The following is a 13,977-nucleotide window of genomic DNA, read 5'->3' on the forward strand; positions in this document are numbered from 1 at the left end:
GTGGTGGAAGCTATTAGAATTGTCTTCTAAATATTAAGAGTTACAGAGGTTCCTATGTACGGTGTGCTCCCTGCGCTGTGTTTTATAAAGTAGTTTCATCTTGCTGTGAGGGAAAACCTAGTAATCAGTACATTATTTCACTTATGAAAGTGATTTATACTATACAGGTACACTAACATTTGATGATTTAAAACCACAAGGATGCATTAAATTGATCAAAAGTATGCATTATGTAAACTGTTCCAATTAGATGTTTTCAATTTGATAGAATCTGAAAAAAGGTACCAAATTTTCCACAAATATTAAGCACCACAATGGTTTTCAACATTAATAAGTTTCAGTGTCAAATCGTATTTTTTTTTTTTTAATCAAATTCAGTCTTGGTGAGCATGAGACTTACTTAAAAAACAATTTTAAAAATTTAACCCCAAACTAAAGGTATATGTGTGTGGCTACAAACATTAAATTATGCAGAATGTTCCAGTAGAATAACTTGAGACAACAGTAAAATTAGTTCTACACTTCTGAAACATTTATTAGAATATTTCTGTCTTAACCAACATTATTTGGTATAAAGGATATTACATATGAGCACCTTCGCGACAGGCCAGTCAGAGAGAGACTCTTTGAGGGACAGGAAAACATCAGGACAACCACATTCATGGAAAGTAGTTTCACTTGAAATAAGATGTTGAGGATGATTGACTTCCTAATTTTGACACCGTGTACACAAGAATGTTGGTAAACATTATTCAAGTAGAGGCGTGGGCCCTAAAGCCCCATGATGGTTCTCATTACAGTCCTGTACTTCACTACACAAATGGGAGGGTTTAGTAGAACACTCTCAGTTGCATGTGTTTCAGTGAAATAAAACCCTTGAGTTTTAATCAATCTGTCCCTTTATAATAACAATACAAAAAACAAAAGTGAAACAATTGCAACAAAACCACGATAACACTTTCTAAAGAAGAGCAGGATTTGGGAGCAGACCTAAGCCCTAAGGTTTAGATAGATGATGGTTTCAGCTCTTTATGCTTTCGCATTAATAATGTCGATAAACTCTGGTTTCAGGGAAGCGCCGCCCACCAGGAAGCCATCCAGGTCTTTCTGAGAAGCAAGCTCCTTGCAGGTCCCTCCAGTGACAGACCCTGAAATGGTGGACCATAAAAAAAAAAAAAAGGTTACACTTTCAACAAGACTTCTTTTTTATATAAAGAGCAGCAAACATAAAATATTTTTATTGTTGATATTTGGATCTGCTGTTGCTTGAAAAATGTCTCTAAATCTTCCAAAAAGTAAAGCAAACCATTCATTAAGTGCCCTAAAATAAGCACAGCTTCATCAGTTTATAGTAATAAATTACACTGGTATCATGTTGGAACACTCTCAGGGAAAAAAAAAAAAAAAAAAAACACCTAAAAAGGGTACATATTAGTACCTTAAAGAAACATATTAATACCTGAAGTGTACCGCCCCAGTGACAGCTTTTTCTTCCTGAGAAAATTTGCTCTTTTAGTATTTGTCTAGCAGGTTCTCTTTAAAAGAGAATTCTTTCACATTTGTTGAAAGAAAGATTGTCGTTTTGAATTTTTAAAAGTGCTGTTTGATATTTTGATAAACAAGTGTACTACAGTAAAGTTGTATTTTTGTTTATTATATGGTTGTTTGAAGTACTTAAATTTAGATTGGTCGGTCGTGGCATCCAGTGGTCAGATGTTTCTTATTAGCGGTCACCCATCTAGGCAACAGAAACCGATGCTAGTTTCACGTCTCTCAAATCACACTATGGACTCACTCTTTCTCATTTCATATGAATGCAGTTGGCACCAGCTTGTATCTCAGTTACCAACTGTAATGAAAATCACCTCAGATGACTTCAGTATTAATATTACTATAATATTGTGTAGTGTTTGTCCTGTTGCTTGGCTCATAGTTCTGGATATTCTTTTTAGATATGATATAATAGTAAAAGTATAAAATAATTGCCTTGGTCACCGTGAGTGAGATACTCACTAATACTGATACAAGGAGGTTCACTGCACAACAACTAGGTGGAAATTTGCTGTTTGAATATTCTTCCAGTAAGTTTCTTTAAAAAAATTCTTTATAATCTTATCTTTTTGTGTAAGTTGGATGTTTAACATCAGTGGAATTGCTCTATGTGTGGCTTTTCTTAATCTTGTTGTTTATATGCCAACATAAAAACTCTTGAAATGGTACATGTAATTAGTAGTGGGTGACATTGTTTGGGGGTGTGTTTAAATTTGCATAATAATGCATTTTACACATTGAACATAATCTTGTTTGCTTCAGTCACCATGAGTGAGATACTCGTTCAAATCGATGGGAGAGATTCAGTAAACAATGATTAGTTGGAAATTTGTTCTTTTTGTATTTGTTCATAGGTTTTTTATAAAAGAAAGCCCTTTCATAACTGTTGAAAAAGAAATATCTTGAAATATTTTTTAAGTTTGGACTTGAGGTTTTACAATAAAGTACTATTACAGCTATGCAAATGGTGTTACTTTGTGTCCTTATGATGGAAGAGGGTTCTCTTCACAACAACAACTGGCTAAAAATGTACTCTTTGTATTTGCCCAGTTTAAAAGGAAGCTCCTTTATAACTATTGAAATAAAGATTTTTGAGCATGGTATTTTATAGTGAAGTAATATTACAGCTCTACATGTGGTGTTATTTTAACTCGTTGCTCAGGTACATCATAAAAACTCTTGTCCAGAAACAGTATGCATAATTATGCTCTTGGAATTATCATGTGAAGGCAGCATTATTAGCAGGTAATGTTGGCGGGGGTGTGTTTAAATTTGCATAATAATGCCTTTTGCATGTTGCACTTGGTCTTGTTTGCTTTACTCACCATGAGTGAGATACTCGTTCAAATCGATGGGAGAGATTCAGTAAACAATGATTAGTTGGAAATTTGCTCTTTTAGTATTTGTTCAGTAGGTTTTCTATAAAAGAAAGCTCTTTCATAACTGTTGAAAGAAAGTTTTTTTTTTAATTATTATTATAAATATTGTGGAGGTTTGAGCTTGATTTTTTTTAACTGAAATAATATTATAGCTCTACATGTGGTGTTATTTTAGCTCATTGCTCAGGTACCATTATAAAAATCTCTTGTCCAGAAACAGTATGTGTAATTATGCTGCCTTCTCATGTGCTTGGAATTATCGTAAATAAGAGTTTCCTAGGTAAAAATTGCACATGAACACCCTTTCATTTCGAACTTGAATGCGATGAGCTCATAATCACGACTTCAGAAGTGGGAATTATCAAATTTCTGATAGCACGTAAAGGCAGCATTAATAGCAGGTAATGTTGATGGGGGAAGTGTTTAAATTTGCATAATAATGCCTTTAACATGTTGAACTTTGTCTTGTTTGCTTCAGTCACCATGAGTGAGATACTCGTTCAAACTGATGGGAGAGATTCAGTGAACAATGATTAGTTGGAAATTCACTCTTTTAGTATTTGTCCAGTAGGTTTTCTATAAAAGAAAGCCCTTTCATAACTGTTGAAAGAAAGTTTTTTTTTTTTTTTTTTTTTTTTTTTTAAATATTGTTGGAGCTTGAGTATTTAAAATGAAATAATATTACAGTTCTACATGTGGTGGTATTTTGACTTATTGCTCATGTGCCATCATAAAAACTCTTGTCCAAAAACAGTATATGTAATTAGTAGCAGGTAACGTTGGGGGGGGGGGTGTTTAAATTTGCATAATAATGCCTTTCACGTGTTGTACTTTGTCTTGTTTGCTTCAGTCACCATGAGTGAGATACTCGTTCAAATCGATGGGAGAGATTCAGTGAACAATGATTAGTTGGAAATTTCTTCTTTTAGTATTTGTTTAGTAGGTTTTCTATAAAAGAAAGCCCATTCATACTTGTTAAAAAAAAAAAAATATCTTGAAATATTTTCAAAATATTTCCAGCTATGCAAATGGTGTTACTTTGTGTTGTTATGATGGAATAGATTTCACTTCATTACAACTAGCTAAAACTCTTAGTATTTGTCCAGTAGGTTTCTTTCAAATGTAAGCTCCTTTATAACTGTTGAAATAAATATTGTAGAAGTTTGAGCATGGTGTTTTATAGTGAAGTAATATTATTTTAACTTGTTGCTCAGGTACCATCATAAAAACCTCTTGTCCAGAAACAGTATGTGTAATTATGCTGCCTTCACATGCTCTCAGAATTATCATAAATACGAGTTTCCTAGGTAAAAATTGCACATGAACACCCTCCCATTTCAAAACTTGAATGCGATGAGCTCGTAAATTTGCATAATAATGCCTTTCACGTGTTGTACTTGGTCTTGTTTGTTTCACTCACCATGAGTGAGATACTCGTTCAAATCGATGGGAGAGATTCAGTGAACAATGATTAGCTAGAAATTTGCTCTTTTAGTATTTGTCTAGTAGGTTTTCTATAAAAGAAAGCCCATTCATACTTGTTAAAAGAAAGTTTTTTTTTTATTTTTTTTTATATATAAATATTGTGGAAGTTTGTGTTTGAATTTTTGAAACAAAATAATATTATAGTTCTACATGTGGTTATTTTAACTCATTGCTCATGTATAATAAAATCTCTTTTCCAGAAACAGTATGTGTAACCAGCAGGTAACATTGGTGGGGGTGTGTTTAAAATTTGCATAATAACGTTCACACGTTGAACTTGGTCTTGTTTGCTTCAGTCACCATGAGTATTGGTGAAAGTTACTTTTAAAAGTAATGCATTACAATATTGCGTTACTCCCTAAAAAAGTAACTGTCACTTAGTTACTTTTTATGAAAAGTAATGTGTTACAATTTGTGTTACATTACTTTTGCGTTACTTATTCTCACCTAGGCTGGGCTTGCTTGTTTTTTTTTTTTTTTTATAACAAAAAAAAAGTTCTGTTTTTTGCAAATGATAGAACTAAGCCTCAGGCTGATCACAAATGTTATGTTTTTCTAAAGTCATTTTTGGTTATTAGTATGGTTGAATTGGATCATCGAAGGTCAACAGCAAAGACATTGGCTAATAAAGTGTTTTATTTAATATATTTAATTATTGCAGGTTTGTGTAATATTCTGAGATTGCATTTCACTGTTTTTATTCATTTTGATGGATTCCTGTTTTTGTGCAAGTGAGATGAGTAAATGTTCACATTTAGTCTAGAACTACAATAACCATCATGTTTACATACAACGCCTCTGCACTTAGGTTTTCTTTCAACATGGGGACAGGAGAGCTGTCAGTCAATAAATGGAAAAAACAAAGTAACTTTCGTTACTTATTTAAAAAAGTAACTAAGCTATTTTGTTGTAAATTTAAAAGTAATGCGTTACTTTACTAGTTACTTGAAAAATTGATTACCTAACTCAAGTTACTTGTAATGCATTACCCCCAACAATGGTCACCATGAGTGAGATACTCGTTCAAATTGATGGGAGAGATTCAGTGAACAATAATTAGCTAGATATTTGTTCTTTTAGTATTTGTCCAGTAGGTTTTTTATAAAAGAACGTTCCTTCATAACTGTTAAAAGTAAGGTCTCCTGTAGTTTTAGAGTGATATATTGTTACAGCTATGCAAATGCTGTTACTTTGTGTCATTATGATGGAAGAGATTTCACTTCACTACAACTGGCTAAAAATGTACTCTTTTAGTATTTGTTCTGTAGGTTTCTTTAAAAGGAAGCTCCTTTATAATTGTTGAAATAAAGACTGTGAAATTCTAAGCATAGCATTTTATAGAGAAGTAATATTACAGTTCTACATGTGGTGTTATTTTAACTTGTTGCTCAGGTACCATCATAAAAACTCTTGTCCAGAGACAGTGTGCATAATTATGCTGCCTTCATGTGCTATCAGGGGGTAAATTTGCATAATAATGCCTTTCACATGTTGCACTTGGTCTTGTTTGCTTCACTCACCATGAGTGAGATACTCGTTCAAATCGATGGGAGAGATTCAGTCAACAACGATTAGCTAGAAATTCACTCTTTTAGTATTTGTCTAGTAGGTTTTCTATAAATGAAAGCCCATTCATAACTGTTGAAAGAAAGATATCTTGAAATATTTTGAACTGTTTTAGAGTGAGATATTATTATAGCTGTGTAAATGGTGTCGTTGTGTTGGAAGAGGTCTCACTTCACAACAAGCTAGAAATGTATTTTTTTAGTATTTGTCCAGTAGGTTTCCTTTAAAAGGAAGCTCTTTTATAACTATTGAAATAAACAAGGGAATTTGAGCATGGTATTTTATAGTGAAGTAATATCACAGCTCTACATGTGGTGTTATTTTAACACGTTGCTTATGTGCCATCATAAAAACTCTTGTCCATAAACAGTATGCATAATTAGCAGGTAATGTTGGTGGGGGTGTGTTTAAATTTGCATAATAACATTCACACGTTGAACTTAGTCTTGTTTGCTTCAGTCACCATGAGTGAGATACTCGTTCAAATTGATGGGAGAGATTCAGTGAACAATGATTAACTGGAAATTTGCTCTTTTAGTATTTATCCAGTAGGTTTTCTATAAAAGAAAGCCCATTTATACTTGTTAAATGACAGATATTTTAAAATAGTTTAAAGTTTAAGCTTGATATTTTGTAGAGAAGTAATATTAAAGTAGCATAAATGGTGATACTTTGTTTAGAAATAGTATGTATAATTAGTAGTGGATGAAGTTTTTTCCTTCAGTCACCATGAGCGAGATACTCACAGTCATGGGAGAGGATCACAGCAACAAAGATTAGTTGAAAATTTCTCTTATTATTTGTCTAGTTGGTGTTCTTTAAAAGGAAGCTCCTTCATATGGGTTAAAAAAAAGTTTTGTTTTAAATGGTTTAGTAACAGTCAAACCTCCATGTATGTATGCATGTATGTACTAAAAAGCAATAATATTTATTATCTAGATTCAGTCTTGGAAGACTTATTCAAATTTGCTACCCATAATCCCTTTCACTTTAAGCGGTTCAGACATTACTATGGATAAGAGTGGAATACAACATTACCCTTGCTATTTTTGAAAAAAAAAAAAGTAAGTGAAGCAATAGGCATTAATTCATGATACACATTCTAAACAGTTTAATGCAACGTCGCTGTCACCATCACTTCAGTCACCATGAGTGAGGAATCCACACACACTGATAGGGGAGCTTCACTGCGCCAAAATATGTTGGAAATTCACTCTTTTAGTATTTGTCCAGTAGGTTTCCTTTAAAAGGAAGCTCCTTCATACTTGTTAAAAGAAAGATTTATTTAAAGTTTGACTGAAAATGAAAAATTAGACTACAGCAAAGATTTACATCTACTTTAAATTTAACATTTTGTAACAACATAACATGCACTTTATGTACAGTGACAATTGTGATTATAAACTACTGAATGTTGTTACTATATACACTTTTGTCAAGATTAGCGAACATACGGTTTTTATGTGCGTTTATGTAGTTGTGTGGCATGACTATAATAAATCCCTATTTAATGTTTCTATATAAACACTGAAGTGAATATAAACCAGAATGAACCATAAACTTTCCCAAACAACCATAAAGTAACCAGTGCTTACAGTAATACATGGCACTAGCGTCATGTCAGTATGTGTATGGGTTACATTGGCACAGCAGCCCACTATAAATTCTCCATTTTTTTATTTACATTCTTACACAATCATAAGCAGTGGGTGGGAGGTGACAGCATTAAAGAAGGTGTGTCTAAATTTGTATATACGAGGCCTTTTACATGTTTCAAATGCTTTCTTAATTATTCAATATAAAGTAAAATCAAGTGAAATATTTAATATAACCTGTTTAACAAATATTTAATTTAACCAATCAAGTGTTGGCTACAAAACTAGCTTTAACTTTTTTTTTTTTTTTTTTTTTAAGTATTTGTCCAGGAAATTTTAAAAGGAAGTTATCTTCATAATTGTGTGTATGTATATATAAAAATTATATAGTCTACACATGTATTGTTCTATGAGGAAAAAGATTGCAAAATTTAGAGGACTGACCTCCATAAATGATTCTGACGGAGCTGGCAACAGCCTCTGAGACGTTGGCCTTCACCCACTGCCTGAGCTTTTCATGCACCTCCTGAGCCTGTAAGAACAGCAGAAAGAGACTGAGTCACTGAGGTAATTGAAACCAGGCAATATGTATGAAAAACCTCCATGTTGTAATCGGCTCTTCTGTACCTGTTGGGGCGATGCAGTTTTCCCAGTGCCAATGGCCCAAACAGGCTCATAAGCAAGGACCACTTTGCTCCAGTCCTTCACATTATCTAAAATAGATGATAGTCTTATTTTAAATACAAGAAATGTTTAATAATATATATATATATATATATATATATATACACACACACTTCACTAAATTGAAAGATACCTGCAATGAACTTGGTCTGTGCAAACACAACTTTCTCCGTGATTCCGGCCTCCCTCTCATCCAGCTTCTCACCGATGCAGGCGATCACACCCAAACCGTTCTCAAGAGCATGAGCAATCTTCTGTCCAATCAACTATCAGAAAAAATAAATCCAGAGAGGGAGATCAGAAAGTTCTTATGATTTATTAAGTGAAATGGTGACCAGTATATGCTTTAAACTTAAATGTTTCTTATTTTCTTATTTCATTATTACTAAATGTACTAAATGTAATTTTTGTCATTATGTTTAAAGTGACTAATGATATCTATTAAATTCTGTTCAATTCCATTATTTTTGTAAAAATGCTCATTCAGAAACTATGCATGTCAAATCTGCATATCCATAATAGTTGATTTTTAACCACCAAAGTAATAAAATTAAATCACAAGAATGTTTTTGTAATTTTTCTGTTCAAAGAAATGTTATACTACTACAAACACAGTGCTACATTTATCCCATTGCTTACTGTATACATTTATGTCCAGAGACAGTATGGGCAGGAGTATAGGGGGTGAGAGGATTGTATGGGCTGTTCAAATTTGCATACCCATAATGCCTTTCAATTGTTCAAACGCTGCTAAAACGTATGCAAGACTCAGTCACCACCAGTGAGGTACCCACTCAAATTGATGGGAGACTTCACTGCACGAGTGGTAGTTGGAAATTTGCTCTTTTAGTATTTGTCTAGTAGGTTTTCTATAAAAGGAAGCCCTTTCATAATGGTTAAAAGAAAAATGTCTAAGAATATTTTAAAAGTAAAAATGTAACAAATTTGCATTATACTAGCCTATGGTCTTCATTGGCTGCTCTTGAATGTCTATTTTGAACTGTCCTCAAACACTGTAGTTGTAGCTGTCTGAGGCCTGGAATAGTTTGGTTCGTGTTGTTGACAAGACACTGTTTTCAGTGCTGTGAATCCACTTTGCATGCACTTCCAAAGAATGAGGACTCATACTGGAATTAATATGGAAAAACCGACACCACTGTTCATATCACTGGGCCTCACTTGTAAAATGTTGCGCAGAAACCGTCTTAAATTTGATCTTGCGATCATTTCTCCGTTGTGCGTACGTGTGATTCATAGAATGAAGGTACACACAGAAAACAAGCGTACGCCTCTTTCGGATGTGAAATCTATAAATCGCAAATGATCTTGAACTTGCGCGCAGCTGAATGGTTTCAGTTCTCCGCGTTTTAAATGACACCTAATTAATGTCATTTACATATAAAAGATCACCAGTCATTGTCCAAATCCTTGGCAAGCTACAAGAATAGCTTAGATTTCCAAAAACCTGCAGTAATCTGAAAAGGAAAAGTGCGTATGTCTGCTCAGACCCTGACGTGGCTCTAAGCACTTTTCCACGTCAAAGACCGTTTTTATAAATATGAGCGTTGGCGTGGATTTAAGCGTACGCACACTCTAAGATCAAATCTGTGCGTACGCACACTTTATAAATGAGGCCCACTGTGTATCAAATAGTGAGAAAGCCTCTGGAGCTGAAATTCAGATATGGCAATAGGCGTTTTGTTTCCGACATGTGCTGTAAGAAGTCGTCGACCAATCAACAGACTGTGCCATCTGACCAATCAGTGCAGAGTAAGTTTTTTTTTTTTTTTTTTATTCACCTTGTTTGTTTCAGTCATCATGAGTGAGATACTCATTCAAAGATTAGAGATTAGAAAAACAGAAGCTTTTCTTAAAAATGACTCCTCCCCCCAAATATCTGTTTTAAAGAAAATTCACTTTTAAAATGCTTGTGCTACGCATATTTTGTTACTTGTTTTACCTAAAGAGAAGGAAACTGTGTCTGTAACTGAGCGCTATGTTTTGTATGTATGTGCTTGAACATTGATTTATATAGAACAGTACAGCTGCTATAAATCAATCTACACACAAGGGGGCGGTAAAACACATGGTTTTAGTGTAGCTTTTCCACAGTCAACACATTACACTTAAAATCAAATACACCTAATGAAATTATGTATAAGAAAATATTGCTCAAACACATGGAGTACTATATTCACTACTCCACTACAGCTGCTGATTTATTCTATAATGAAAATAGGGTTTTCTATAACATGCAAGGCACTGAGTTACCTCATCACTCTCTCCAAACACATGGCGTCTCTCAGAGTGTCCCAGAATCACCCATTTTACTCCACAGTCCTTAATCATCGCTGGGCTGAAAGAATAAGACAGATCTTTTATTGTGACAAATGAGTAAAAACAGAAAAATGTGAATGAAATAATATATATTTTCATTTTCATGATTTATTTATTCATATTTCATTTACTGTCTTTCTGGACTGTAAACGGGTTGACAAGTACCTGATCTCTCCGGTGAAGGCTCCCTTTGCAACCTTGTAGCAGTTCTGTGCAGCAACTTCAATGTTAGGATTCAGCTTGGACCTGGCGTAGTCGAGGTAGATGGATGGGGCTCCACACACAACCTCTGTCAAACAAGCAAACGGGTTAAAAAACACCCTGAATTGTACCTGCAGTGCTTTTTTTAATGTGACAGACCACCATGGTTGCTTTCATATCACTAACAAATAGATGTTAATGTCCTGAACATTTAACCATTCAGATTACTGACAGGAAAATCATGCTCAAGAACACTGCAAGATGGAAGCAAAGTTCAGGAAAGTGTAAGCAAAGTTCAGAAAATTATGGACAGATTTGCTAATATTTATTTTAACCCTATAAAGCCTGCTGTATCATATTTGACACATGGATTTCTAAGGCCTCTAAATCATCAACATCAAAACTTTGCTGAAAAAGCATTTGTTTCATATGTCAGGTTTTACAGTGTTCATATGATTTTTAAGGCTAGGCTGCATCACCATTGGAGGTGGCATTTATACTGTAAAATTATCTTGGGTCAGCCTAAATTAAACTCACTGTAAAGGGCAGGCATATCTGGCACTTCGTCGCCTTGATAAAAGGTCAAAGGAAAAGTTTCTCATATGACTGCATACTACACAGGCCATGAAGTAAAGCAAAAAGGCAAAAGCTAGTCCGAGATATGACAGTCTGACCCATGACCTTTGCCAGTTAAGCGCTTCTCTCGGGTTTCAGACCGTGAATGAAAGAGGCGACGCACAAGCAGCTTGACTTTTGGACTTTACCAATTCAAAGTCCACAGTTGTGCCACTGACAGATCGACTCTGTCTGGATTCTCAAATAAAGCCCTGAGAAACGTCGGAGAGGGATGCACGTTTTCGTCACGCTGAATAGCGGAAGCAGCGCGAGTTCAGCAATCACTCAAAATGCGTAACAGTAGCTACTATCGTTGTTTTTCCAGTGTCATATATATAGATTAAAAAAAAAGAAGAAGAAAGAAATAGCATGAGCTAATATAGTACAGTTTTTCCGATAAACCGAGCATCTCACTCATCCTGTCATTTGATTTGACAGGCCTTGAACATGCACACGGTGGCTACGTGCTGGAAATCACACACCCATTCAGAGCTTTAACCCTTGAGTCACGACACAAAATCAGCATCATTCATTCACAAAACGAAGTGCAATCGACTCTTTTATATATTACTTTAACAGAATCTGGTTTAAATGTTAAGGCACAGTTTATGCAAAACAGTTCTGTCTGGTTACTGCTATAAGATTAATCGAGATAGTTACAAGCAACAGAATGATTTACCCTGTAGAAAACAGAGCTGTTACCTTATTAAATAACTACAACGAGAAAGAGCCTGTAAATGATGCGCGTAAAGGCGATGGCAGCTGTCAAAAGTCCCGCGTGAATGTCATTTCAGGGTCAATGCAGCGGGTTGCACAACCCCAAAAGGCCTGTGTTTGCAACGGCGTGTGATTGTGCTGAAGAGGAAACTGAATGAAATTCTCACCGGTGTCTGGGTTGAGTTTGGCGCTATTCAATGTCTTGGCGAGCTCTTCAATGCTCTTTTTGTCGCCGTTCATTTTCCAGTTGCCACCGACGAAAAACTTCCTGCCAGTCATGACTGCAAAAGTGTTACTTTTACCAGAAAATACTTGATGTTGGAAACAAACGGAGATCCTCCGGTCGAAGAGACAGCGAGGAAATACAGTCCGCTTGAGTTTATATAGCGCTGGCGACTAAGCTCCGCCCCCCGGCGCTTGCGATTGGCTCAAGACAACACGCGTGAATGTCTTTTGATCATAGGAGAGAGAGTGAGCTGCATCCACTGTTCATCATGGCTGTGCTTTGAAAATGTTTTATTCGGTTCTTTTGTTTATGGCATGCTTATCATAGGGAATAATATTAATATTTAATATTTAATTAATCCAAGTAATTCGCTACTTCTGTTAGCTAAATTTAGTATACATAATAAATGTAAATGTGGAGAAATTAGAGAAATCGTCAGTTCAACAATTACAATAATACTTAAACAAATATGTAACCCTGGATCACAAAACCAGTCATTTTTTTGAAATTGAGATTTATACATACTAAATAGCCTAAGCTTTCCGTTGATGTATGGTTTGTTAAGATAGGACAATATTTGGCCGAGATACAAAATCTGGAATCTGAGGGTACAAAAAAATCAAAATACTGAGAAAATCGCCTTTAAAGTTGTCCAAATGAAGTCCTTAGCAATGCATATCCACTCACAAAAATAAATTCTTGATATATTTACAGCAGAAAATGTACAAAATATCTTTATGGAACATGATCTGTACTTAATATCCTAATGATTTTTGGCATAAAAGAAAAATCTATAATTTTGACCCATACAATGTATTGTTAGCTATTGCTACAAATATACCCGTGCGACTTTTGACTGGTTTTGTGGTCCAGGGTCACATACTATATCAAGTTTAAAAAATAAGAAAGCAAAAATGTATCAATATCTGTAAACATTTTAATGTTTTATTTATCTTTTAATGTCTTTATTTATTTATTTATTTATTTATTGTTTATCCTAATGTAACCACTGACTATTTGTAAATCTTTAAAATCAATAAAAATATTCACTGCTTTCTGTGATATACTGTGTTCAGAAGAGAAGAAAGAGGGCACATGGGCTGAGGCGTATTATCAGTGTGTGGGCGACTCTGAATATTTTTAAATAATTTTTGTATTTTTAATTCTTGCACTTACAATCTTTTACTTTTGATACATCCAATTGAAATAGGAGAAAATGAATCTATCGGCCAATAGAGGGCGGTGTGTCTTTGGAGGTGGGATTAAATTTGCATTCCCACAATGCTTTTCGCTAAAGACGTTTTCTGTTATTTTAAGTTATTTAAAGAAAAAATATTGCATGAAGTACACCAACGTTTATTAATGAAACCATTATTTCAGGTTTAATTGGTCTTCTGATATCTCTATAAATTATTTTACTCCAGTTATGTAGTCACCGTAATCGATATGCCTGTCGAAAGTAAAGAGGATGGTTCTTCGTGCAAAACAAACTTGGAAATTTGCTCTTTTAGTATTTGTCCAGAAGGTTTCCCTTAAAGGGAAGCCCACCTTTTTGTTGGTTAAAAAAAAGATTAATTACCGAACAGTAGTTTCAGAGTTGTTAGTGAAATAACGGGAGTAC

General features: G+C 34.5%; 1 protein-coding gene, 9 non-coding genes and 2 pseudogenes across 10 annotated transcripts; 11 read left to right on the forward strand and 1 right to left on the reverse strand.

Moving 5' to 3' along the window:
• Positions 1 to 510: 510 nt before the first annotated feature.
• Positions 511 to 12,513, reverse strand: tpi1b (triosephosphate isomerase 1b). Its single transcript, XM_051864276.1, has 7 exons — positions 12,298 to 12,513; positions 10,763 to 10,886; positions 10,532 to 10,616; positions 8,394 to 8,526; positions 8,204 to 8,289; positions 8,021 to 8,108; positions 511 to 1,148 (listed from the first exon to the last, which is right to left on the reverse strand). Exons 1-7 carry the CDS (start codon positions 12,407 to 12,409, stop codon positions 1,030 to 1,032), a joined length of 747 nt encoding a protein of 248 aa, XP_051720236.1. The 5' UTR covers positions 12,410 to 12,513; the 3' UTR covers positions 511 to 1,029.
• LOC127498002 (U7 small nuclear RNA) lies at positions 1,499 to 1,553 on the forward strand. The gene has a single exon (XR_007925748.1). It is a non-coding gene; the product is annotated as a U7 small nuclear RNA (small nuclear RNA).
• Positions 2,935 to 2,988, forward strand: LOC127498003 (U7 small nuclear RNA). Its single transcript, XR_007925749.1, has one exon. It is a non-coding gene; the product is annotated as a U7 small nuclear RNA (small nuclear RNA).
• LOC127497999 (U7 small nuclear RNA) lies at positions 3,471 to 3,524 on the forward strand. Its single transcript, XR_007925746.1, has one exon. It is a non-coding gene; the product is annotated as a U7 small nuclear RNA (small nuclear RNA).
• LOC127498000 (uncharacterized) lies at positions 3,844 to 3,896 on the forward strand (annotated as a pseudogene).
• Positions 4,407 to 4,462, forward strand: LOC127497994 (U7 small nuclear RNA). Its single transcript, XR_007925741.1, has one exon. It is a non-coding gene; the product is annotated as a U7 small nuclear RNA (small nuclear RNA).
• LOC127497998 (U7 small nuclear RNA) lies at positions 5,992 to 6,047 on the forward strand. The gene has a single exon (XR_007925745.1). It is a non-coding gene; the product is annotated as a U7 small nuclear RNA (small nuclear RNA).
• Positions 6,168 to 6,220, forward strand: LOC127498004 (uncharacterized; annotated as a pseudogene).
• On the forward strand, positions 6,503 to 6,556 carry LOC127497997 (U7 small nuclear RNA). The gene has a single exon (XR_007925744.1). It is a non-coding gene; the product is annotated as a U7 small nuclear RNA (small nuclear RNA).
• LOC127498001 (U7 small nuclear RNA) lies at positions 7,187 to 7,240 on the forward strand. Its single transcript, XR_007925747.1, has one exon. It is a non-coding gene; the product is annotated as a U7 small nuclear RNA (small nuclear RNA).
• On the forward strand, positions 9,094 to 9,147 carry LOC127497996 (U7 small nuclear RNA). Its single transcript, XR_007925743.1, has one exon. It is a non-coding gene; the product is annotated as a U7 small nuclear RNA (small nuclear RNA).
• Positions 12,514 to 13,850: 1,337 nt separating the features above from the next.
• LOC127497995 (U7 small nuclear RNA) lies at positions 13,851 to 13,904 on the forward strand. The gene has a single exon (XR_007925742.1). It is a non-coding gene; the product is annotated as a U7 small nuclear RNA (small nuclear RNA).
• Positions 13,905 to 13,977: the final 73 nt, after the last annotated feature.

This window comes from Ctenopharyngodon idella, chromosome 16 (genome assembly GCF_019924925.1).
Source record: "Ctenopharyngodon idella isolate HZGC_01 chromosome 16, HZGC01, whole genome shotgun sequence".
In the NCBI taxonomy this organism is placed as follows: Eukaryota; Metazoa; Chordata; class Actinopteri; order Cypriniformes; family Xenocyprididae; genus Ctenopharyngodon; species Ctenopharyngodon idella.

What these genes read in the sequence shown, in the direction of transcription:
- tpi1b (XM_051864276.1), bottom strand. Translation starts at nt 12,409, where the DNA reads ATGACTGGCAGGAAGTTTTTCGTCGGTGGCAACTGGAAAATGAACGGC. An exon ending in GCCTTCACCGGAGAGATCAG is followed by an intron (nt 10,617 to 10,762) that starts GTACTTGTCAAC and finishes TTATTCTTTCAG; the next exon opens with CCCAGCGATGATTAAGGACT. An exon ending in CGTCAGAATCATTTATGGAG is followed by an intron (nt 1,149 to 8,020) that starts GTCAGTCCTCTA and finishes CCACCATTTCAG; the next exon opens with GGTCTGTCACTGGAGGGACC.